Below are 27,523 nucleotides of genomic sequence, written 5' to 3' on the forward strand. Positions count from 1 at the left end.
GCAGTATGAGAGAAGATTGGCTGGTCAGGCCAATCTCCTCTCATACTGCAGGTTAACTCAATGGAATTTTTCCACTATATGACAAGCAAGAGAAAGAATAATTATGTCAGGTTGACACTGGTGAATAGTTATGACAGCAGAATAACAGTTGCAAAGGATATTTGAGTAGCTAAAGAGAGGTATGAACAGCAGTTAGCTAATAAAGCCAGAAAGAATCCTAGGGAGTTCTTTCGATATGTAGCCAGCAAAAGAAAGAATGATTATGGAAGGGTGACATTGATTGGAGGAAATGGTATAAAGACAGCTGTTGCAGAATGTGTGGTGGAGATACTTAATGAGCAGTTCATAAAGATCTTTCAATCTTGTGAATGTGGCTTCATGGAGAGATTAAGAGCAGTTGATGATGGGGAGGAGAGACTGACTGTTAGTGAGCAAGAGGTGTTTGGGGAGTTGAGTAAACTAGATATAAATAAGGCTGTGGGACTTGATAATATATCACCGCGTATTATGAAGGAATGTGCCAGAGAGTTGACACCTGCCTTGACATATTTTTTTAATACGAGTCTTGCACTTGGTCAAGTCCCTAAAGAGTGGAAGGAGGGCAAGATTGTGCCACTTCATAAAGGAGGTGATCGAACTCAAGCATCAAACTATAGGCCTATCTGTGTGTCAGGTGTTGTGGTTAAGTTGTTGGAGAAGCTTGTGAGAACTAGGATCCAGAGTTGGGTTGACAACAAAGGTATAATCTTTGATGGACAGCATGGATTTGCTAAAGGGAGGTCATGTTTTAGTAATCTACTTACTTATTACAATAAAGTGACTGCTTCCTTGGACAGAGGAGAAGGATACACAGTAATATACTTGGATTTCGCAAAAGCTTTTGATAGAGTACCTCATGATAAGTTGACAGTCAAACTAGAGCAGATGGGGTTGGATATTAGATTAGTGCATTGGATTGGGGACTGGTATCTGATAGGTATCAACAAGTTGTGTATGGGGGTGCAATATCCAGGAAAAGGAAAGTCACTAGTGGAGGGCCTCAGGGGTCTGTTTTAGGGCCATTACTATTTAACTTGTATATTAATGATATTGGCAAATGTTTGGATGGAGATATTCAGTTGTTTGCAGATGATGCAAAGTTGGGACGAACCATAAAGAGTAGTGAAGATGTTGTGGCCTTGCAAGAAGACTTGAATAAATTGAGTGATTGGGGAAGCAAATGGGGATGTGAGTTCAATGTTGCAAAATGTAAGGTTTTAAAATTTGGAAAACAAAGATGGGATGCAGAATTTATGCTTGGTGAGAATATATTCTTGGAGGTAGAGGAAATAAGAAATCTGGTGGTGATAGTGGATAAGGAACTAAAATTTAGGGGACACATCACCAAAATTGTGAAGACAACACAAAGACTTCTGGGAATGATGCGGAGGACACTGACGTGTAGAAGTAGAGATTCTTGTTCCATTGTGTAAGGCTTTGATTAGGCCACACATGGACTATTGTGCCCAGATTTGGTCACCTCGTTTTCAGAAGGATGAAGAGATGTTGGAAAGGGTCCAAAGGCGACTGACTAAGGTAGTTTCTGACCTCTGGAATGTCGAGTATGAGGAAAGATTGAAAAGATGTAATTTGCAGAGTCTAGTGGAGAGAAGGAAGAGGGGAGATATGATAGAGACCTACAAGTTGGTAAGGGGTTGTTATAGGATCATTGGTGGAGAAGTTCTACAGAGAGTAGTGGGAGATCAGGGGAGAACCAGAGGTCATCCCTGGAAACTGTATAAAGAGGGTGTGAGTAGAGGAGTGAGAGGCAGGTTTTTTTCGTGCAGAGTTGTGAGTGATTGGAATGCCTTGCCTGAGAGTGTGGTGTCTGCAAGGAGTTTGAATGTGTTTAAGACACGGTATGATGAGATGTGTGTGAGATAAAAGGACCTCCTAGATGAGTCTTTGACTCCATGAGGTCTTGTTTAATAATAATAATAATATAGTGGAATTATCGGACAAGCACTTTATCAGTATATATCATACTTGTGTAAATGATGTGGTGCAATATATAAAAGGGAGGCGAGTATCAGGAGAATTGGAAGTGAAAGAATCAGAAGTGTATCAGTTGTTGATTGGGTTAGATGTTAATAAGGCTGTGGGAATAGATGACATATCACCACGTATTCTTAGGAATGTGAACAGCAGTTAGCTATGCCCTGGTTATTTAATGAAAGTCTTGCAGAGGGAAGGATTCCTAAGGAGTGGAAAAAAAGGCAAAATACTATTACTCCATAAGCATGGTTCTGGGACAGAAGTTTCCAATTATAGACCGTCTGTATAACTCCAGTTGTAGTCAAGGTGTTGGAGAGATTGGTTAGGAATAGAATGCAGGATTAGTTTGATGGTCTGCATGGATTTGTAAAAGGTAGGTCTTGTTTTAGCAAATTTCTTGCATTTTATGATAAGATAACGAATGTGTTAGATAAGGAAGAATCATATACAGTACATGCCGACCTGATTGGCCGAGTGGTTAGCATATCCGCTCTCCAGCCAAAAGGCTGCAGGTTTGAATCCCACCATGGGCATGGACGTTTGTGATTGTCTGTGAAAATTGAGTTGTTGCGTTGGGTGGTAGATGGCATTGGTGTAGATGATGGTAGTTGCGGTTGGTGGAGACGGAGCTGTAGAGTAGGTGCGCCATCCCGTGATGAGTCTTTGTACTCCCTGGGAGTGTCATATAATAATAATAATATTCTTGGACATTGCAAAAGCGTTTGATAGATTATCACATGATAAGTTGTGTACAAGCTGCACATTGGGAATATATAGTATATTGGTTAATTGGATCAGAGATTGGCTCTCTGAACAATACCAGCAAGTTGTGTATGATGGAGCAGTGCCTCAAAAATGGATGGTAATGAGTGGCATTCTCCAAGTTTCTGTTCCTGGACCACTGTTGTTTAACTTGTTTATAAATGATGTATCACGAGGAATGACTGCGGATCTTCATTTGTTTGCTGATGATGCAAAGTTGGGGAGAATTATAAGTAGCACTGGTGATGCCATTTTCCTTCAGGAAGATTTGGATAGACTTTTGACTTGCACAAAGGATTGGGGGTTGTAGTTTTAATATTATAAAGTGCCAGGTGTTGCATTTTAGTTTCTGAAATATAAAACTGTGTACAATATTAATGGCACTATGCTGTTAAAACGGATGAGATTTGGTAGTGATGGTTGACTGAAGTTTAGAGAGCATATTGCAAGTGTTGCAAATACTGCACATCGTATTGCTGCTGCTGCGATAAGAAGTAAACATGTAGGGATAAGTAGGTGGATATGCTGCTGTATAAAGCTCTGGTCAGACCATACTTGAACTATTCTTCTTATATTTGGCATCTGATTTTCATTGTGATGTGGAAACATTGGAGTAGTGTTACATCGTTACTTTTTCTATTATTATTCCTGTCGTACCTACCAAGCTTGAAATCTCTAACCTATCTCTCTGGGGCCGCTTCTCCTTTCAGAACTCTGACAAAATTTGTTTGATATAGCTGCACCAGCCAGAGTCCTAGTACAGAAGAATTCTTGTACAAAGAAACCTACCCAGAGTTCAAGTATTATCTAATCTTGTTAAAGTATTAAGTGCCTATAGAAAATTCAACATTGCAGTCTTGGCCTAAAAACTTTCTAAACCTTCTTTAATTTCCCCTTATTCACAGGTTCGAACTTTAGCAAGTGGTAAAATCAGTCTCATGCTCAGACAAACTCAGACTTACATAGAAAAAACATGTTTATTAAATATCAAATTGCATACAAATAAACTTCCACACATCAAAGGTATGTCATATCAAAATTCTAATTCACTAACTAAGCAATAAGGAACATTCTAATTATCAAGTACTCTATTTACATCTCTAGATTAAATAAGTACACATTCATTATAAAACACTAGTTCAAAATTCTAAGTAAAGCTCGCTAACAAAGATCAATTCACATTCAACTGAGTGTTGCATACTCTCACGCTTTCAGACTACTAGTCCAATATGATTAACACGTTTCTGAGCACAAAAGTCACTTAAACGTTCTCTTTCCTTTCAATTAGAAATCTGTTCTTCTCTCTTTGCTCCAATACTTGTTACATGAATAAGGAAATTTCTGTATATTACCAGTGTTCTGAGAGGATATCGTGCTTCTTTCATCCGTCCTTTGTGGTCATATGTCTTTCTGCTTTATCGAGTCGCATCCACGTGGAGGTTATGCTGATCGACAAAAATGGTCATTCCATGTACTTTGCCGTACCGGATCGCTGTCATCATCTCAGCCGTCCTTCAGAGAGAACTTTTCCGCTGTCTCGCATTGGTAAACTCTTACCGATGGCCCTAGTTGATGTCTGCCTTCAGCTCACGTATAGCATGCCTGACTCCTTCAGCTAGCAACCAGGAAGGAGATTACTTCTGGTGCTGTCGATCGGTCAGCACTCTGCTTGTCCAGACGAGAAAACAGAAAAACCGGGAGTCAAAACCCGCATGAACTTGCCTTTTATTCTTCTTTGTAGCGCCCTCTTTTTGTATTGGAGGATCTCTCATTGCGCTCTCCTATTCGTCCCTGTGTGATTGCATCACACTTCTGCTCCTTGAAGAGCACTCTTTTCGCAGAACATGAGTTCAGCTTGCCTTCCATGAATGCTTTCGCTTTTGGGCGTTACGGCATTGTAGGCAGCTAGCTAGCAAGCTTTAGACACCTTTGTTTGCACTTAGACATACATTCTTACATAGAGTATAATTTTGACATCAATAACTTTAAACAATATAATTCTACTTAGACATGAATTTTTCTCCTCTACTTTACTTCTTTCTAAGGTAATTCTAACAGGTTTTTTTTTTTTTTTTTTTTTTTATATTTTGCTTTCTTAACTAATAGTACAAGTATTTTTTAGCTTAGAATTTTGTTTCTTGTTAAATCTTCAATGAATGATTCTTATGTTGAAAGAGTCCTCATTCAAGATCTAACATTAGAATGTCATCACAGTAGCACCTTTTTTTTTTTTTTTTTTTATAAATCATCAATAGCTATGAAATATAAAAGATGTGTATCTAATTATGAACTATATAATAACTCCAAGTAAGTAAATTACCCCCCCCCCCCAATGTAGAAATGCTATATATCTCTAAATATGTTTTGACAGCTTCAAGAAAAAAGGATTCAATATGGGATATCTTTATGAACCTTCCAGAACCAGTGAATCCCTATTTTCTGAGAACTAGATCCTATTTGCCACAGATTTCTTCAGTTGGCAAGTTAAAGGTTATAAAACATACTGAAGAAATAAATGCACTTAAAACAAAAGAAATGGAAATGAATGGGTTTTCCATATCTGATGTTGTGAGTAGAATAGAGCAATCTATTATCAGTGCTGTAAACTTCATTATATTTACTGGTAAGTGGAAAAAAAAAATATCATTAATATTTAATTCTGAATTTTTCATCTTCAGCTATTTTTTGTTATTGAATTATATTATATTTTTGATCAAAATATTAAAATGGTCTTGTTATTATCAGGTTCCCAGCTTAATTTTTTCCATGATGACACATCCATTAATATATTCAGCTAATTGATTATGCATTTTCTGAGCCTTCCAAATTTTATTGAAATAAGTACTAACTGGATCTTTTAAAATAATATTAATGATGCCTCTATCTGTTGATATTTCTGTAATGCACTAAAAAAAAAAAAAATTCTTTTTTTGTGTGGAAAGACTTAGCTTGAATTCCATTCCATTTGCTTTCACAAGTTGTACTTTCATTCCATCCAGCCAAAGCAGAAATTACCTTTGATGATGGTGATGTGATTTTCTGCTTGTGAAAACAGAAACATGTGTCACACTTTTGTCATAATGCTGGTATTTTTCCTCCTCACCCCCCCCCCCCCCTTCACTTAAATAATTATAACTTTAATATCTGTGATGTATGATCTATATTTACAGTGCTTCTTTAATTCTCTTTACAGTTTGTATCAAGTTTAAAATATGAATTTAATACAAATATATATTCTGATTTTATATATACAGTTTGCCTGCTCAAGTATAATTATTCGAGCAGGCAGTAACTACATATTTTGTTGTACATACTGTGATATATTGGCCAAAGCTATCCATTAATAGTTGTTGGAGAACTCTTGAAAAACTCTACTATAAAACTTTGATAAAGCACAAAATTCAAAAGATTAAGCTAACAGAATAGTAGCAAACTTAACACACATCAACTCAGATAAGTACTGAATGACATTATATTTTTTTTTTAAGGTGACAGCAGTATTGGATAAAGGAAATGTCAACACTCTGATACTGCCGGGTTTTGCAAAACCATTTGACAGAATTCCACATGGAAAATTATTACATAAGTTGGAACAATAGGAATGAATATGAGGTTGGTGGCTGACAGACAGACATCAGAGCGTGGTGTATGATGCAGTAGAATCTAGGTGAATTAGGGTGACTGGTGGAGTGCTGCAAGACTCTGTACTAGGACCACTACTCTTTGTACATTAATGATATAGTAGAAGATTGGAGGAAGGGGGGGGGATTTTCAGATGTTTACTGATTCAAAACTTGGGAGAACAATAAAGGTGATATAGATATCTTGCAAGATGATTTATTTATTACATAAATTGGCAGTGTGGGCAGAAGACAATGGTTGTCAATTTAAAATGTAAGGTAATACACTTTGGAATGATAGGATTACATACTTCATATCATAGTGATGGTGCCAGATGACAGGCTGATGAGGCTAGCGATCTTGGGGTGATGGTCGATAGACATTTGAAATTCAGAGAACATATTGCGAGACCTGGCAAAATAGTTCAGAGAATTACTTGGGTGTTGAAGCATACACTGACAAGTAAAGATAGGAAGGTTATTATCCTGCTTTATAAGGCTATGATTCAACCACATGTTGACTACTGGGCAAAGATTTGGTCAGCTGCGTTTCTAGTGGACCGGGAGGTAGTGAAGAGGATTCAGAGATGAGTGATGAATCACTTGACAGGCCTGTGGATCACTTGACAGGTCTTCAATCTATCCTCATGGTTCCCATGAGGATAGATTGAAGGTGAGTGGATTTCAGAGTTTAGCAGACAAACAGAGGAGAGTCTATAAATTGAGGGTTAGTTGTATAAAAAAATGGAACAAACTAGCATAGAAACATAGGAAAATATTAACAGTGTGCCTCTAAAGCTTTTGTTACTATCAGTAATCACTTAATACCTAAAGGCAAAAACCTATATTTTTGATATTAGAAATTAAAAGAGATTAACAGATTTGGAGAAGACCTATTTCCCCATAAATGTGATTGATGAAGTTCATTAGACCTATTCAGATTAGTATGACTTAATAATGTTCTGCAGCATCCTTCATAAGGCAGCTGCATAAGAAATCTATTCTTGTTCTTCCAGAGGATACCTTGTTTAGAGGAGATGGGATGCCACCTTGTCTCTAAGGTGGAGGAGAACTATCCTTCTAATATTGCCATCATCATCAGGACTGTAGCATATTTACAAGGCTGGAATATTGTTTTTGAAATCTTCTTTCTTTCTTGAGGATTGCAATTTTTTCTACTATAATTATGTTAATATAAAGATGAATATTTATAAGAAAAGTTTATTTCCTAAAATGCAAAATGTTATGTTTTCATTGCTTTTTTTTTATATCATCATCATCATCAAATTCCTGCCATGTACCCTCAAGGGGTGTACAGGATATGATAGTATTACATGAAAAATTTACATCGTTACTAACTTCCTATCTACAATTTTCCTCCAGATCAGTGTGTTACTTGTCAAGACTCCAATATTATCAGATCTTATATTTCTGTCGTCTAAGGCACTTTGTACCGTATCAATCCACCTATATCTTGGTCTTTCTGTTGGTTCTTTTCCTGCCAACTTGGCAGAGAACACTTGTTTTGCCAATCTTTCCTTGCCCATTCTGTTTAAATGACCATACCACCTGAGATTAGCTCTACTAACGCATTCCTGGATGCTGACAATGTCAAGTGCTTTCCTAATATCCTCGTTTTTTAATATGATATTGCCATTGATGCCATGTGTTCACGCCTCTAATCTTTCTCAGGACTCTCATATCTGCGGTCTCTAGTCTTTGGTCAAGTGTTTTACTTCTGACCCAGCTCTCAGATCCATAAGTTAAAACTGGTTTGAACATTGTCTTGTATACAGCTAATTAAGTGTTCCGACTAATTTCTCTCTTATTCCATATGAATTTATTCAATTGACTTCTTACTATACCAGCTTTATTGATTCTGTTGTTTATTTCCATATTTAATTTACCATCTTCAGTAAAAATCGTGCCTAAGTAGATGAAATGTTTTACTTGTTCCACAGGTTCTCCGTTCACAATGTAGTTGACATTTTCAATGTTTCTGCCTATTTTCATTCTCTTTGTCTTTTTATTGCAGACCTTCATATCATATCTATTACAACTGTTATTCAATTTAGTCAAGGAATCTTGCAGACTCATAGTGGATTTATTGATAAGTATAACATCGTCCGCATAAAGCAAAGAGGTGACATTAACATCTCCAATTTTGATATCATGTTTAATACCACTTTCCTTCATGATTCATATAATGTACATCCTTGTCTGACACCAGATTTAACATTAAACCATCTTCCTGTACTTCGTTCAATTCTAACTGCTGATTTATAACTCAAATAAAGACTAAGTATTGCTTGATATAATGCTCTGTTGACACCATATAACTGTAGCATATTGAATATCTTCTCTCTTGGTACCTTATCATATGCCTTTTCCAGATTTACAAAACTCAAATAGAGATCTTTGTTATATTCCGATGATTTCTCCACTATTTGTCGTAAAGTGAAGATCCGATCCTGACAGCCTCTATTTGGCCGGAATCCAGCTTGTTCTTCACCAAGCTTTTCTTCTACAATTCTTCTCAACTGTTTCTCAAGTATACTTGCATATATCTTACCAGGAACACTCAGTAGGGATATACCTCTGTAATTCTCGCATTCAGTTTTATTTCCCTTTTTATTTATGGGTACTATTAGAGCTCTACTTCAATCATTGGGAATTTTTCCCTCTGTCCAGGCCTTCTGAACTATGCAGTGCAGCCACTGCAAGACTTTTATACCACCATACTTCAGCATTTCTGGTCGAATATCATCTACTCCTGCTGCCTTTCCACATTTCAAGCCTTTGATTACTTTTTCTACTTCAAGTATGGATATGTATTCCTGACTGAATGCTTGTCGAGCATTTTTTTACCACTGTGCTATCACAGCTTGTTTCATTTAGCAATTTCTCGAAGTAATTTCACCATACTTCAAGGATATCTTTTTCTCCCGTTTTCATGTCACCTTTATCATCTCTAACTCCTTTTACAGTACTCTTTTCTCCATTTCTAAGCTTTTTCAACAACCTTCTAAATATTTTGCCACCTTCTTGATATTTATTTTCTATGTTCTTGCCAAAGTCCTCCTATGACTTTTGTTTAGCTAGTTTTACACAGTGTTTAGCTTTCTTACATTTGTCTCTGTATTCTCTAAGAGCACAAGATGACTTATTTGCCAGGAACTTTTAATATGCCTTCTTCTTTTCCTTCATGGCCTCTTTAACTTCCTGTGTCGACCATGGAGTTCTGATTTTTCTATCCTTGCAGACAACCTCACCACATGCCTCTCTAGCTGAATCAATTATGGTTTTCTTCAAGGCTTGCCACTGAATCTCTTAAGTTTGGTTCCTGTTCTCAAACTCTTTCATTTTTTCTTCAATAATCTTTGTGTATTTTAGTCTATAGTTCACATCTAAGAGCTGCTCAACTTTTATTCTCTTTAAAACTTTCTTATGTGTTATTCTTTTCAAAATGGAATTCAATTTTATACTGCTCAAGATGATCACTTCCAATTTCAAATCCTGTGTACACTCTGGTGTCCTGCACCAGGGAGAAAACATCACTATCAACAATAACATAGTCAACGAGACTTTTCTTATTCCTTGCCTCTTCTCTCCATGTGAAATTGTGCAAATTTTTATGTTGGAACATTGTGTTAGTAATAACCAGTCCATGTCCTGAGCAGAAATCCAACAAATATTTGCCATTATTATTAGCTTTGCTCTTTTCTCCAAATTTTCCCAATATATTTTTGTATGTCTGACACTCATTTCCTACTCTGCTATTTAGATCCCCTGAAATAGAAATCTGATTAGAAATCTGAATGCACACCCCAACTCAACATCACCAGAGTTAAAGATCGGTACTAATCAACATAAGAAGCCTGAATGGCAGAGAAATAGAGCTAGCTGAGGAATTAGATAAGTACCAGATCGACATAATAAGGGTGACTGAAACAAAAAAGACAGAAACTGGTGAGATCTTTCTGAGCAATAAATACAAAATGTTATATTCAAGCAATAACAATCAGGGAAAAGAAGGAGAAGCTATAATATTCAACACTATATATGAGGCTAATCTCCTTAAATGGCAGGCAATATCAACAAGAGTGATGTGGGCAAATATCAGAATTGGGAACTGGACAATGAGACTTATTTGTGCCTATGGTCCCACAGAAGGTTCTACTAAGGTAGAAGTGGAGGAATTTTTAATGCTTTAGAGAAAGCATCTGACAATGAAAAAATAAAGTTTTTTTTATGTTGAAGTTAAAAAAATACAAAGTTTATTGAGAGGAGGGGGAATTTTTGTTTCGAATAGCAAAAACCTGGGCACTAGTTTTGGTCATCATATCCTGTTATCTCTGAGTATTAACTGATGAACAGGATGCTGGCTATAGATATAATTGTTGATTACTAGTTTCCTATCAAAAATTTCAAAATGGTCAGTTATCATCATCATCAAATTCTTGGTATTGTACAAGATAAGGGATTGTACAGGATATTATAATAGTACTACATGAAAAATTTAGACTATACTAACTTGTAACCAACAATTTTCCTCCAAATTAGTCTTCTGAATGCAGCATTATCAGACCTTATATTTCTGTCTTCTAAGAAACTTTTTACTGTATCAATCCACCTAAATTTTGGTCATCCTCTTGGTCTTTTCTCTACCAACCTGGCAATTCTGTTTAAGAGACTGTATAATCTGAGATTAGCTCCACTAACACATTCCTGAAAGTTTATTTTTTCACTTGGTTAGAGTATAATAAAATTAGTTTAATCCTTTATCCAAGTGTGAGCAAACAAAGTTTGCGCCTGAAGTATCTTCAGGACTAGGGTAAAGTGATACAACACCAGGGCAACTCGTTGCAAAGGTGGAGAAAGCTACCAACACTCCTAACTCAGTATCTCCTATAATGCAAAACACATCTCCTTGCGGATATGTCTAATGTTATGCATTAAAGGAAGGGCCACTCCTGAAGATACTTCAGGCGCAAACTTTGTTTGCTCACACTTGGATAAAGGATTAAACTAATTTTATTATACTCTAACCAAGTGAAAAAATAAACTTTCAACATCTTTCTCTAAATCCAGAGTAATTTATTAAAAAAGGGTGACACACCATTTGGCAACTCCTATAGGTAGAGATGACCTGCTAATGCTTCTGCCTGGTATTTCCACTAGGGCCTGGCTCCCACTGAAGAGACCTCAATAAAGGTCGAAACTAGTCTGGGTAGTGGCCCTTCCTTTAATGCATAACATTAGACATATCCGCAAGGAGATGTGTTTTGCATTATAGGAGATACTGAGTTAGGAGTGTTGGTAGCTTTCTCCACCTTTGCAACGAGTTGCCCTGGTGTTGTATCACTTTACCCTAGTCCTGAAGATACTTCAGGCGCAAACTTTGTTTGCTCACACTTGGATAAAGGATTAAACTAATTTTATTATAACACATTCCTGGGTGACAATGGCAGGTTCTTTTCTAATATCCTCATTTCTGATACAATACTGCCATTGATTCTATCTGTTCATTCCTCTAATCTTTATGAGAACTTTCATATCTGTGGTCTCCAGTATTTGATCAAGTGTTTTATATCTAACCCAGCTCTCAGATCCATAAGTTAAAATTTGTTTGAGCATTGTCTTGTATACAGCTGGCTTAGTGTTTTGACTATTTGCTCTTTTATTTCTTATAAATTTATTCATTTGACTTCCTGCCATACCAGCTTTGCAAATTCTGCTGCTCATTTCTAATGTAGTTTGCTAACTTCACTAAAAATTGTGCCTAAATAGCTGAAATGTTTTTACTTTTTCTGTAGGTTCTCCATTCAGGATGGAGTTGATTTCTGCCTATTTTCATTGTTTTTCTCTTTTTATTGCTGATTTTCATACCAAACCTATTACAACAGTTAGATAATTTAGTCATAGAATCTTTCAGCATTGTACTGGGTTTATTTAGAAGCACAATATCATCTGCATAAAGTAAAGAGTTGAGATTAGAATAACCAGTTTTGATATCAGATTTTATTATTATTATTATTACTATTATTATTACTACCCCAAGACCTCACGGAGTCAAAGACTCATCTGGGAGGTCCTTTTATCACACACGCAGCTCATCATACTATGTTTTAAACACATTAAAACTCTTTGCAAATAAAACATTCTCAGGCAAGGCATTCTAATCATTCACAACTCTGCATGAAAAAAACCTGCCTCTCACTCCTCTACTCACACCCTCTTTATACAGTTTCCAGGGATGACCTCTGGTTCTCTCCTGATCTCCCACTATTCTCTGTAAAACTTCTCCAACATTGATCCTATAACAAAACCAACTTGTAGGTCTCTATCATATCTCTCCTCTTCCTCCTGTCCACCAGACTCTATTACATCTTCTCAATCTTTCCTCATACTCGACATTCCAGAAGTCAGAACTTAGTCTTCTTTGGACTCTTTTCAACTTCTCTTCATCCTTCTGAAAACCTGGTGACCAAATCTGGGCACAATAGTCCATGTGTGGCCTAATCAAAGCCTGATACAAAGGAACAAGAATCTCCCTACTTCTACAAGTCAGTGTCCTCCGCATCATTCCCAGAAGCCTTTGTGTTGTCTTCACAATTTTGGTGATGTGTCCCCTAAATTTTAGATCCTTATTCACTATCACCCCCAGATCTCTTATTTCTTCTCCCTCCAACAATATATTCTCACCAAGAAAACCGGATTACCCCTGAAGCTGAAAAATATACAGATGAAAAAAATAAAGCAAGGAAACTCTACTGCTTAAACAGGAATGAAATAAATAAAGATAAACTAGACATTTTAAATAACAAGGTCAATGAACTAATGACCAGAGACAAAGAAAATCAAACAAATAAATACTGCATGGAACTTGAAAATTATAATAAAACTGGGGATACTAGAAACACTTTTCAAATGATAAATTATATCTGTCACCATAAAACAAAAAGAAGGGGAAATATTGTCACACATGACAAAAACGGTAGACAGCTATCAGTAAATTCGAACTTGATGGAAGAATGGAGAAACTACTTTCAAGAATTACAGAATGTGATAATCCCCAACATTCAAGTCAGCTAACGGACTGCATATAACCACCATTCCACCAATAAATTTCAGTGAAGACTTCACTGAAAAGGAACTTAAAATAACAATAGAGCAAGCCAAAGCAGGAATGTCCCCAGGGATTGACAGAATTAGAGCAGAAGCTTTAATGCTGGGTATAATACATATTCCAATCTCCTTGCCATAATGAATCACGCTTTAAACACTGGAATATTACCTCAACAATGGAAACAAGGCCTTATGGTCCCTATACCCAAAAAAGGATAGTCTTAATAGAATGAATAACTACAGAGATATTACTTTGCTATCATCCACAGTTAAAATCTACAATAGGATAATACTCAATAGAATAGAACCTTACTTAACACCACTTTTAAGAAAAAACAAAGCTGGATTTCTAAAAAAAACTATGTACGATAGAACAGATACATTGCATCAGAAGAATCAGAGAAGATTCACGTGATAAAAACTTGCTACTCATTTTAACCTTTATAGACTTCAAAAAAGCAAGGGAGACGATTTCCGTGAAAAAAAGATTTAGTACCAAAATCTAGGTCAAATTTTGGCGCTGGCAGAGTCGAAAACAAGCAGATAATTACATTAAAGGCAGATAAAATGGAATAATAACATTTTGACAGTGTAAGCGACAGCCGCGTCACTCATTCCAGCTGGATGTGTGGCACGTTACAATTATAATAATAATAATAATAATTAAATTAAAACGACAACTTGTGAGAGACACAGAAATTAATGTAGTGATTGAACTCACAGGATATAATGTTTTATTCATCAGAATCAGGGTCCCCTGGACAACATACACGATTTTCAATGTGCTGACCTTTCTTGTGTGCAACAAATTGCATCCTGTGTGCAACATGCTCTACAGCTGTGCATAAGGAGTCGGATTGGATGTTCATAACAGCCCTTTTTATGTTCTCTTTCAAAACATACACAACGGATTTCAAATACCCCTGTAGCCAAAAGTCACATGGAGTGATGTCCGGGGATCAAGGCGGCCATGCCGTCAGAAAGAACTGACTGATAACCCTCTCATTACTGAAATGCTGGTGCAAAAGGTGCTGTACTGAATGTTCAATGTGTGGCCGTGCTCTATCCTGCATAAACATTTATGGAGTCCAAACATCATCTTTCTGCAATGCAGGAATGACAAAATTTTCCAGCATTTATCGATAAATCTCTCCAGTAATGGAGGTTACAGGACCTGTAGGGGTAATACGCTCAAAAAAGTATGGTCCTATTATGAAATCGGCTGTGAAGCCACACTACACGGTTACTTTTGGAGAATGCAATGATACTTGCTGGATCACTTTGGGATGTTCAGATGCCGTTTACTGCAAATATTTGACTGCTTTCAGCTCTGCCAGTGCCAGAATATCCCCTATTGGCGACTTTTGGTACTAAATCTTTTTTTCGCATAATTCATCTCCCCATGCCGTCGAAAGTCTCAATATAAAATGTGATCTCATTCCGTGTATTAGTTTTATACCTCCAAAGAGGGAAAGGTAATTTATGGCCACCTTGTATAAACAAATTGGAAAATTTAGTAGATTTCATAACTTGAAGTAAATAATATAGAAGCGACTTAGTTATAATTGTAATCCTGTATACTTGCAATTCTGTATTAGTATTTTATTTACTAGCAGGTAGAGTCCTGGTATTTGACATAAATAACTTAGCCTGTGTGTTTGAGGTTTGCTCATTAATAGATAATGAACTAACTACAAAGTATGGTTAGTTCCATAATCCTTATAGGAACTTATTGTCCTTTGGGAAAGAGGGGGAGGGGGGGATTATTCACTGCATACCAATTTTAGGAAAAGCATCACTTAAATTCTGAGGATTTGGTATGTTATTGATTTTGAATAAAATATGACTGTGTTGGAAGTAGTCCTTATTTCTTTAGGAGCTACTAGTTCTAAGAGGGGGGGGGGAGTAGAATCTTGTGGATTTATTGGCAATATATATAGATACATAGTCAAAAGTTTGAAGAGTAGAGAGAAGAGGATGAGGCTATTTTAAAATCTTGGACAATACAGCACCTACTTAATCTCAGTAAGAATGATAAAACGATAATCCAATGAAAGCTGTCTTTGCATATCTACTTAAACTTCCTTTCAAACTATTTCACGGTGTGATGTAACATCTTTCCGCTTGATCCTAGGACAGCTTTTGAGAACATCATAAGAGAAGCCTGGATATTATATTGTTAGACAGATTTGTCCTTGAAGTTCTTTTCTCATCTGCTAAAAATGGAATGTCTTCAATACGGTATGTTTCAGGTGCATGTAATGCAGATTTTGTTAGTTTGCTGAGAGCAAGATATCCTTGTGAGAGCAGAAGACAATTTTTCTTGTATTGTCATACTGTTAATAATCCCATTGTACCATAAGTGAAATGGGCTAAAGATTAGATAACCGAGTTTCCTTTGCTGTTAGATCAAATATATTTTTTCAAGCAACCTTGGGCATCCTGTAATCGGTGGTAATCTCATGCTAAGAGATGAAAATGCACCACTTAAATTATCACAAATATTCATGTCACCACAGGATGCAAACTCATCGATTGTTGGTTGGGGAGTTAATATGCTATCCAATTTCCCAGCAAAACACTGTTAGTTATGTTTCTCTAATTCAGTAGAGAATTGTGAATATATTCATATTTGTTTTTGTTAAGATAGTCTGTGGAACTTTCTGAGACATTGCCTGAAATATGGCCATATTACAGAAACGATGTCATTGACATATAATAATAAATCAGATATGAATGGAGAGGCATTATGAGCTGTTTCTTCCATGTAAAAATTCACAAGTGAAGGGGGAAAATCCTAGAGATCACATTTGTGCCTTCTTACTACAGGCAGAAATTATTTAGTCAGAAAAAGTATGCAGACCAAATGATGGGCAAAAAAACAGTTGCAATATCATAGAAGATTTTTTCACTTGGCTATAAACTAAATTAAACTTGCCAAGAAATCCTATTCTTGCTTTATTTTTTATCCAATTGTAAGCAAACAAACTTTGCGAGTGAACTATCTTCACAACTGCTTGCATCTAGGGGCTAATGACTTCACGTTAATTGCATTAGTATCCCATTATACAAAGCACATTAATAACTGTGTGTTATTAACAGGAAGTGCAATATGACATCATGAAAATGACTTTGATGTCATAATGATATTACTATTCCTCCCCCTTTACTTTTAATGGAAGACTTAAACTAGTGCTCTTCAGCCCTTTATTACTAAGCACCCACTTTTGTAACTTTCTTGAGGTTAAAATTTCCTTATCGCCCACTAATATTTAAATTGTAAAAATAAGTTACATATGTGCAAATTCAGGGAAACTAGATTTGTTAGGGGGGGTGGGTAGAGATACAGTCCTTATGGAGGCAGTTGAATGTAAGAATGAATATAATATGCCAGAGCAAATAAGGACAACAAATCAGAGTGGGATAGTTAATATAAGGCATCAAGGTAGGGTTGGGGCTAATGGGGGTCTTAAATTCATGTACACTAATACTAGGAGTATTAGGAACAAGAAGGAAGAGTTTTTGGCCATGGTTGGCACTTCCAGACCACAGGTTATAGGTATTAGTGAAACATGGCTGACTGTAGATGATATAACTAGTGGGATTGAATGTGATGGGTATAGTGTGTTCAGGAATGACAGAGAGAATAAAATGGGGGGAGGAGTATTGTTGATGATAGCTGATGAGCTCCAGCCAAGGAGAATAGAAGTTGAATTGCAGGATAGAGAAAAGAGCACATTTGAGGCCATTTGGTGTGAGATTGTGGCTAGCAGAACTAAATATACAATTGGGTGCTGCTATAGACCAGGTGATGGAAAAGATGGTGGTGACAGTATGCACAAGCAAATAGAAGAAATGGGTGGAAGGAGGGTGATTATTATGGGAGATTTCAACTATGGTCGCATTGATTGGAGTGAGGAGAGGACACATGGGAGGATGGAACTGGATTTTATGCGGTTATTAAGGGATAACTATCTGCGACAGCATGTAATGGAAAATACTAGGGGTCAGAGAGTGCTTGACCTAGTAATTACATCTGAGGATTTGGCTGTAACAAATATGACCACATTGCCACCAATCGGTGAGAGTGATCATAGGGTCTTAACTTGGGAGGTGGCTAAAGGTGTAGAATTTTCAATTAAGACAGGGTACATGTGGAATTATCGGGCGGGAAAGTATGACAAGCTTAGGAGTTTGATTGGTTCAGTGCCATGGCATGTACAACTGCAAGGACTAGAAGTTGATAGTGCATGGGAGGTAGTTAAGAAGTGCTTGCATGAAGCAATGGCTGACTGTATACCTAGAGTCCGAATAATAAATCAAGTAGGGGTTAAATGGATGAATAACACCATTAAGCTTGAGTTGCAAAAAAAGAAACAACTATGGAGGGAATTTAAGGAGAAGGGTGACCGGCAGGCACATGAACGATATAAAGCGCAGGCCAGAAGGGTGACGAGTGTGGTAAGAAAAGCAAAAAAGGATTACGAAAGAACATTGGCCATGCAGGCTAAAGAGAATCCTAAACAGTTTTTTAGATATGTAGCAAGTAAAAGGAAAAATGTACATGGCAGATTGATTTTAAAGAATGCCGATGGTAGGGAGGTAACTGAATCAGTTGAGATAGTTGAGTTACTGAGTGAGCACTTTGCAAAAGTATATCATCAAGGTGGTGACATTGCAGAAACGAATAAACCAGTAGATTATACGGGAATTGTGGTTAATGAAGTGGAGGTGAGTAGTCTATTGCATAACCTCAATGTCAATACATCTGTGGGATTGGATGGTATACCAGCTCGTGTTGTACGAGAAGCAGCTAAAGAATTGTCAGTACCCTTGACCATTTTGTTTAATTTGAGTCTCGGGTCTGGGTTAGTCCCGAGCGGGTGGAAAGAGGGGAAAATAATTCCACTGCATAAAGGTGGTTCCAAGACTGCTGTTGTAAATTACCGACCGATTAGCATATCAGGAATCATTGTAAAGGTCTTAGAGAAAATAGTCAAAAGTAAAATACAAGATTGGATTGAAGAAAATGGGATACTGTATCGGGGACAGCATGGTTTTGTGAAGGGTAGGTCATGCCTCAGTAACTTGCTCACGTATTATAACACAGTGACGGCTGAACTGGATAAGGGTAATGGGTTTACGGTGATTCTACTGGACCTTGCCAAGGCCTTTGACAGGATTCCACATGGAATTCTAATCAGTAAATTGCAGCATATGGGAATGGACATAGGGTTGGGGAGATGGATAGGAGGGTGGTTGACGGAGAGATATCAGAGAGTGGTTTACTCGGGAGTAGAGTCTACAAGACGGCCTGTGACTAGTGGTGTGCCACAAGGATCTGTTCTTGGACCAATGCTGTTTAATTTGTTCATAAATGATATAGGAAATGATCTAAGAGGAACAGTTCATTTGTTTGCGGATGATGCGAAGTTGGGTAGGGCAATAGTGAATGCAGATGACGTCAAAATTTTGCAGGATGATTTGGATAGATTGGAGGTCTGGGCTAAGGAGAATGGATGTCAGTTTAATGTGGCAAAATGTAAGGTTAAGCATTTTGGGGTGAAAAGATTGGAGGCAGTTTACTGCATTGGTGGAACACTGCTCCAGGAAATTGATGAGGCACGAGATTTAGGAGTGTTGGTGGATAGGGAATTGAAATTTAGGGGACACATTGCAAAAGTGACCAAAACAGCTCATCAAATCACTTGGTTGCTGAAGAATACGTTGACAAGCAGAGACAAGCAGGTTATTGTTCCTCTCTATCAAGCCTTGATAAGACCCCATCTAGACTACTGTGCTCAGATTTGGTCACCTAGGTTTCTTCTTGATGGGGAGGATGTGGAGAGGATCGAGAGGCGAGTGACCAAGATGATAGCAGGTCTGTGGAATGAACCATATGAGAACAGGTTGAGGATTTGTGGGTTGCAAAAATTGGTTGATAGGCGGAGGAGGGGAGATATGATTGAGACATTCAAATTACTGAAGGGTTTCTATAAAATTAATTCAGAAGATATTTTTGAGAACAGGGCTGGTTGTGGGAGGACTAGAGGACATCCATGGAAACTGGCAAAAGTGTGGTTAATAAAGGTGTTAGAGCTGGGTTCTTTTCTTTTAGAGTAGTGAATGAGTGGAATGCACTCCCTGAGTCTGTAGTGGATGCTGTGACAGTGAATGAGTTTAAGGCGAGGTATGATAGATACTGTATGAATGTCAGATAGTTGTGTTGAATATGATTTGGGGCCTCCCTCGATAAGTCTAATGACTCCCTGGAGTTGCCCGTAATAATAGTAATAGTAATAATACCCTACATAAAACAAAATTAATTGAAATCACCTTTAATTTAATGAGATCCTTGAACCTGATGCTGAGAAACCAAATGTTGGATATCTTAGTTCGATTTTTGGATATCTGTCCAGGCCCTGTGTACTATGCAGTGCAGCCACTGTAAGACTTCTATACCTCCATACTTGAGCATTTCTGGTCGAATATCATCTACTCCAGCTGCCTTTCCACATTTCAGACTTTTGATGGCGTTTTCTACTTCAAGTACGTATATATTCCTGATTGCATGCCTGGTCAGTGTTTTTTTATCACTATGCTGTTATTACTGCTAGTTTCATTTAGCAATTTTTCAAAGTAATTAATCTATACTTCAATTCAGAAATTCAAATCAGAATTTCTTGCCACCTTCTTGATATTTATTTTATATGTTCTTACAAAAGTCTTCCCATGACTTTTGTTTAGTTAGTTTTACACAGTGTTTACTTTTCTTACATTTTTCTCTGTATTCTCTAAGAGCACAAGCTGACTTATTTGCCAGGAACTTTTGATTTGCTTTCTTCTTTTCCTTCACTGCCTGTTTAACTTCCTGTGTCCACCATGTAGTTCTGATTTTTCTATCCTTGCAGACAACCTTACCACATGCTTCTCTGGCTGAATTAAACAATGTTTTTCTTCAGAGCTTGCCAATGAATCTCCAAGGTTTGATTCCTGTTCTCAAACTCTTTCATTTTTTCTTGAATAATGTTTTTATATTTCAGTCTACAGTTCACATTTGAGAGCTGCTCAACTTTTATTCACTTTAAAACTTTCTTATGTGTTCTTTTCAATATGACATTCAATTTTATCCTGCTCAAGATTAAATGGTGATCACTTCCAATTTTAAATCCTCTCTACACTCTAGTGTCGTGCACCAGAGAGAAAACATCATTATCAACAATAACGTAGTCACTGAGACCTTTCTTATTCCTTGCATCTTCTCTCCATGTGAATTTATGCACGTTTTTATGTTGGATCATGGTGTTAGAATAACCCGCCCATGTCCTGAGCAGAAATCCAACAAGTATTTGCCAATTGTTATTAGCTTTGCTCTTTTCTCCAAATTTTCCCAAAAAGGAAATTTGTATCTGTAATAAGGTTTAAAGTGAAAAACATTTTTTCTTGCAATGTACTGTTTTCATGAAGGTACCATACATATGCCATCAATAAAGCATTATTATCTGATGGCAGATTCATCCAACTGCATGGAAAATGATGAGTTTTGGAGAATAACTCCATTTATTTTCAATATTAGATGCCATTTCTTCAATGCGTCACTTAGGTGGTATTGCATCCTGATATTGAGATGAATTGTTTGATAGAATAGAGGGTATTATCAAAGTTTCTTCAATGTTATGGCTTTTACCACTTTTTGCAATTAATTTTGATATAAGATAAGCTGCAATTAATCCATCTTTGTCCTTTGGATCTTGTTTCTTGAATGATGCAGTTATTGTAGAACAATTTTGAAATCTTTCATACTATTCTTGAAATTATTCAATGGACTTATCTTTATCTTTTGGATGCTTTGTAGCAAGATGTTCTCGCAATTGACTTGGTTTCATTGTTTCATTAGAAAACATCTTGTGGCACAGTAAATACATTGGAAGCTGTTTGTTATATACTATGGTAAATAGCCACGAACATGTTTCAGTGTTTGTTGCACAAATTATTCAAATCACAACACAATAATAATAATATGAAAAAATCAGAAATCTCATCAATGGCAATACCACCCACTAGCAATATATGTTTTGACTGAGTCACAGTGGCTTTGTGCACCAGTGAACCAATATCTTAGTGCATTGAATGTAAACACGTTTTAGCACAATCTTGTTTCATCTATGTTCAATACCTAAACAGACATGTTCACTTCGAGCATTTGACCAGTAGGCATGGCATGATGAATAAAATCATTTTGGATCAGTCTTGTACTATATTATTTGCTGCATCTCACAAATATTTTTTAAACTTTTTATTTATGGTAGTAACTTTTTCTTTTCACATACATTCTCTCATTGAGTTTGTATATTTTGGATGTTTTTAATACAGCATGTAATTATTCTGCCACCCACTTGAAAGCTTAAATTGCTTGCTATTGGGCAGTACTGCCCAGGTTGAAAAGCTCTGATTTATACAGATAACAGTTTATGGGATGCTCCCAAAAGTGACATAAGATGAAGCATATGTTCAACAACAATAACCTTTAATTGTGGAACTGATTACGACCTATTTGATCACTTTTCCGCGATATCCATATTCTCATATGGGCAACCATGATCAGGCTGGAAAATTGAGCAAGCTGACTGGCTCATCTTCTCTATTTTAGCAGAATTTGATTGGTTTCTGTGTTTCCCTAAGCCATGGTGTACTAATGTTCACACATCAGTCCAGAAATCTCTGATGAAAACATGAAACCAGAAGGAATTCTGGATCTAATACACATCATTCATAAAAATGAAGGGCAAATATGTCTCCCACCAGTTCTGCATCCTTAAACATACCTGATGCATGACTGCCAAAACAACATTAGTTGTTGATACTCTCAAGGAAATTTGTGTTAAAACATCAGTAGTATCTTTTAATCCACCCTACTCCCAAATTTGTTTCTTAAAAATGCATATCAGAAAATCGAATTTTGTTTCCCTCAAACAGTACAGCATGCTGTTTAAAAAATAAGAAATGAAAGCTGCTTTGCTTAAATTCCACGCAGATGCAAACATTCATTATAAGATAATGAAACATCTGTCAGTAGCTGCAAAGACTATAACCCACACTCAGCAGAATTTTCTGTAAGAATGTTTTTCTTGATACCTGGAATAACACAATTAGTATTCCCTTTCTTATGCCATGCTAGAGTCCATATCATCAATAAACTATTAACCAATTTCTCTGACCAGTTGCCTGTGCAGGATTCTGTAAAAATAATAATAATAATAAAGATTAATTCTTTTCTTTTATGGAGAGAAACATCCTTTTTCCAGAACATAATCTGTCTTCTGCAAATATCATTCTACAAATGAACATATAGTCCAGCTGCATGCATTAGATATGCTGTCCTAAAATTCAAGCAATTAGTATCAGTTTTCTTTAACATGAAAAAAGCATAAAACAATCCTTGGAGATTTGGAATATTGAAAGACCTGTATAGTTTTGGTCACATCAGGATTCTCCCTCTTTTCATCAAGAACTTTTAATTCAGCTGTATCTTCTGAGCGGCAAGCGCTCTCTCCACAACAGTATACGAAAGAGTCCAGTGGGATTTTATTTTAAGTGTCATGTTTTTTAACTAACAAGTTTATAACCATACAACTTCCTCCAAATCTAATTAATGCCCCTATGCAGGTGACATGACCAACTGCTATCATTTGTGTAACATGAGTGTCATAGATAGACAGTTCCAGCATGCTAATGAACATCTTTCAAGATGGGCTCTTGCAAACGGGTTCAGATTTTTAGAGCCTGCATGGTCTTCATCCTGATCCAGAACTCAGCCTGGGACAAACTTTAATCTCAATTCTACCAGAAGCTTGAGGTTCATATTTCATAAGAAACTCACTTTAATCCCTCATATATCTATTTTCCACATCTTTGGATGTAGACACATGTTCTTTGCTTTCATTGCTGTACAGGACACTAATGAGATCAAACTTGTTTATGGGTCCCACATTTATGCTTCTGTAGAGAGAGTAAGTTCACACATTTCGCATATCCCTATATGTGAGTTGTGTGACACCAGACTAACTATCATATTTTCATTTATATTTTATTATATTTTAATTGACTTCCCTTATTTTTTCAATGAGTGCAGTCATCAGTAGTTTAGCTGCATTCATAACTTGTCTGTCCTTGTACACTTAGGCTGATTTTATTAGATTCATTGAGTGTTATGTCCATTTTTAAAATTTTACAGAACTGTGATAGCTAGACTCTTATCCATCAAGTCATAAAAATTACAACCAGTGCATTGTGAAATTCACTAATTCCTAGTCTGCATTCAGAGGCAAATGATGATTCGATTTGCTGGTGTGATATGAACAGCTGTGTTTATTATATACTACAAAAATAAAATCCCTGGCATTTTATCTCATGTAGCCAACTATTTTTTGCCAATGGTAGGAAAAGCTGTACAACAGCCATCACTCTGTCATACAGCCCTTCAGTTTCTGAATAAAAACTCTTCTACAAGCTCTTAGTTGTTAAGTAGACAGCATACAGGTGTCGATAAATACACTTCCACCATGGTGGAAGTGTATTTATCGACACCCAAATTTTCCATCTCCTGTTGTCTATCAGCAGCACTTTAAAGCTCATAAAATCAAGTACTCTGATTTTCTTCCTGTTTACATCAGCGGCTGTAAATCAGATATTGTAGTGGGATCTTCCGCTGTCTTTTCAGATAGCATATCTCCTCAGATCCCACTAGAATGTAAGAATTTTACTATTGAACTGTACAAAATAGAGCATGCATTGCTATAAAAGGTGCATAATATATTTACCAAGTTGTCTACAATCAAAAAAAAAAAAAAATCTGGAGTTGCAGAAACACCCAGGGTAGCTCTCTTAAATTCAACATGTCTGTTTTCAGTTACAGAAGCGACACTTCGATACACACACATTTTGAATTCCAAGCCACATTGGGATTAAGGGAAACAAGGCTGCAGATACTACAGCTAGATTAGCTTGTTTCATAAGCTTCCACTATCTGCATGTCTCATACACTAGTTACATGTAGATTATCAGATGTAAACTTTTATTCCACTGGCAGTCATCATGGAATAGAGACCAATTACAGGCTTCAATAATAAGCCTAAAATTAAATGGTGGCAGTCTCTAAGATGGGATTATAAAGAAAAAGTTGTTCTAGCTCGGATCCTGATAGGTCATAGTTAGCTTACATTGCCTCCTATTGAGGAAGGAGTTCACACATTTTGCACATCCCTATATGTGTTGTGTGAAACCAAACAAACTATCATATTTTCATTTATATTTTATTATATGTTAATTGACCCTTACTTTTTCAATTAGTGCAGTCATCAGTAGTTTAGCTACATTCATAACTTGTCTGTCCTTGTACACTTAGGCAGATTTTATTAGATTCATTGAGTGTTATTTCCATTTTTAAAATTTTACAGAACATTAATCTTTATCGTTGTTGAAAGTTTTTCACTTGGTTATATTATAAATTAAAGTTACCAAGAAATTATCTACTTGGTTTAATCCATTATGGGATACTGAGGCAAGTGATGAGAACTTATACCACCTTTGTCACGAGTTGCCCCAGTCCTGAAAGATACTTCAGGTGCAAACTCTGTTTGCTTACATTTGGATGATGGATTAAACCAAGTATATGATTTCTTGGTATCTTTAATTTATTAATCTTTATCATTATGTATAAGTTATGCATGTGTTGAATATATTATTTTCATCAGCTTTTTCTATATGTTCTTCTGAATTTTTTGCATTTATTTTTATACACCTTCTACATTAGTTTTTTAACACTGTTCATTTTCGAAATTATGGATTCTATAACCTTTTTAGAATAACTCTTTTTATTATCCCGACATTTCGATCTTCATATCAAGATCATCATCTGGAGCACACATAAATATACAAGACATGCTGCGTTACACTTCAAACTGAAAGCTAGAGAAACAATGATTTGATCACATGCTACTCACTGGCATGACCAAAAAAAATTAAATAATAATAAATTACATCAAACTAGATTTAATTTATGATTAATGAATAAACATTCTTGCTTACAGATAGTTTTCCTTCCAGTAACAGTAATGTCCTATTTCTATTATTACAATTGTTATTTTTGATTTAAAAAATTATTCATAAATTACAACATGAATAAACATTCTTTCTTACAGATTTTTTTTCTTTAACAGTGATATCCTATTTTTTAGTATTAACGTTGTTATTTTAGATTTAGGATCCTGGATTTTCTACAGTCCTATTATATAGTTGTTCTTAGAGAGGAAGGATTCGTGGGATGAATATATGCCTTCCATATGTATGGGATTTTTAGACCAAAATTATTGTTTAGGTTGGGGTGGTTAATAATGATCTCACAGGCTTCCTTAAATTTGCATTCATACCAAGTTTTGGTGTGATGTAGACAACTAGTGCTTTTCCAGTCAATTCTGTGTAAGGTGTTCAGGGCATGATCAGAAAGGCCAGCTTCACCCTAATCATTATATTTGATGTGTTGTTTATGTTCTTTTTGTCTGATCGGAATTGTGCATCCTGTTTCTCCTATATATGATATGTTACAGGTGCAATGAATACAGTATACTCCAAGGTGGGCCAGCAGAGGGAGTGGGTCTTTGGATGAGTTGAATAAGCTTTTTAATTTTGTAGGAGGTTTAAAGGTGGCTTTGAGATTGTATTTTTGTAGTACTCTGTTTATTTTGTCTGATGTCCCTTTAATGTAGGGAATGGTTATAGTTTTATTGTAATCTGGTTTGACTTTGTTTTTTTTATTGCGGTCTTGTAGAGAATTTTGTTAATTAATACTGTTTTGGCTGTATCCATTTTTTTGAAAAGTATTGCTGATCACTTTAAATTCATCTTTCAGTGCCTGTTCACTGGAGCAGATCTCCAGAGCCCTGGTTTTTAGGTATTGATGACACCTAGTTTTTGTGTTGGATGGTGGTAGGAGTTTGTGTATATATTGGCCAGTATGTGTTGGTTTCCAGTAAACAGTGAAAGAAAGATTGCCTGAGGAGAGACGTGTCACAAGTGTATCTAGAAACGGCAGTGTGTTATGTTTTTCAATCTCAATTGCAAACTGTATACGTTTGTGTTGCTTGTTTAGGTGGCTAAGGAATGTGTCTAGTGTCTCGCGACCATGAGACCAGATTGCGAAAACACGGCAACGTATCTAAGTCAGACTTTGGGTTTTAAAGGGGAAGAACCTAAAGCAAGTTGTTCAAAATGTTCCATATAAAAGTTAGAAATGGGGGGGTGGGGATAATGGCGAGCCCATGGCTGTGCCTTCTTTTTGTAGATTGAAAGCATTTTGCCATACAAAATAACCAGAACATAATACATGTGCAAAGAGCCATGTAATATCTGGAGGAAATTTATTCTGTAAAGGAAAGATTGTGTCATTGATTGGGACATTCGTAAAGAGGGCAGAGACATCAAAACTGACTAATAGATCATCTTTTTCTAAGGTAATGTCTTTGATGATATTTATGAAGTGTGTGTTTTTGATATATGAGGGGGGATGACCTACCAACTCCTTGAGTGTTGCCGCAATTTTTTGGCTGAGTGATAAGTCGGGCTATCCTTTCAACTATAGGCCTTAGCGGTGTGTTTTCTTTGTGAATTTTCGGTAGCCCATAAATTCTCGAGGGACGAGCGTAGTGTGGAAATAGTTTTTTGACTGTATCCTCAGGCCATGTGGTAATTGACTTAAATAGATTCCTGTTTTCTTTTTTATTCTATTAGTTGGGTTATAGTTAACTAATTGGTATGTGTTATTGTCCAAGACCAGCAGATTCATTTTTTCCACGTTAGTGGTTCGGTTTGCGATAATGGTGGCACTTCCTTTATCTGCTCTGGTTATTACTTCCGCATGGAGAAAGCACTTCTCCATGCAGAAGTATGTTCATTGCGCTTTGGCTGAGGTGAATTTTCTTTTT

General features: G+C 36.4%; 1 protein-coding gene across 4 annotated transcripts in view; it reads left to right on the forward strand.

Moving 5' to 3' along the window:
* Positions 1–27,523, forward strand: part of mv (lysosomal-trafficking regulator mauve) — a 1,073,830-nt gene that overhangs the window by 377,416 nt on the left and 668,891 nt on the right. For 3 of the 4 annotated variants that reach the window (XM_090399251.1, XM_090399254.1, XM_090399253.1), the window contains exon 18: positions 5,168–5,419. The exons of the other annotated variant lie outside the window; for it this stretch is intronic. In XM_090399251.1, the coding sequence (XP_090255377.1) occupies positions 5,168–5,419 (252 nt within the window). The remainder of the gene's footprint in view (positions 1–5,167; positions 5,420–27,523) is intronic. 4 annotated transcript variants of the gene reach the window in all.

This window comes from Typopeltis vanoorti, chromosome 10, assembly GCF_054136105.1.
Source record: "Typopeltis vanoorti isolate ZY-2024b chromosome 10, IOZ_Tvanoo_1.0, whole genome shotgun sequence".
Taxonomy (NCBI): Eukaryota; Metazoa; Arthropoda; class Arachnida; order Uropygi; family Thelyphonidae; genus Typopeltis; species Typopeltis vanoorti.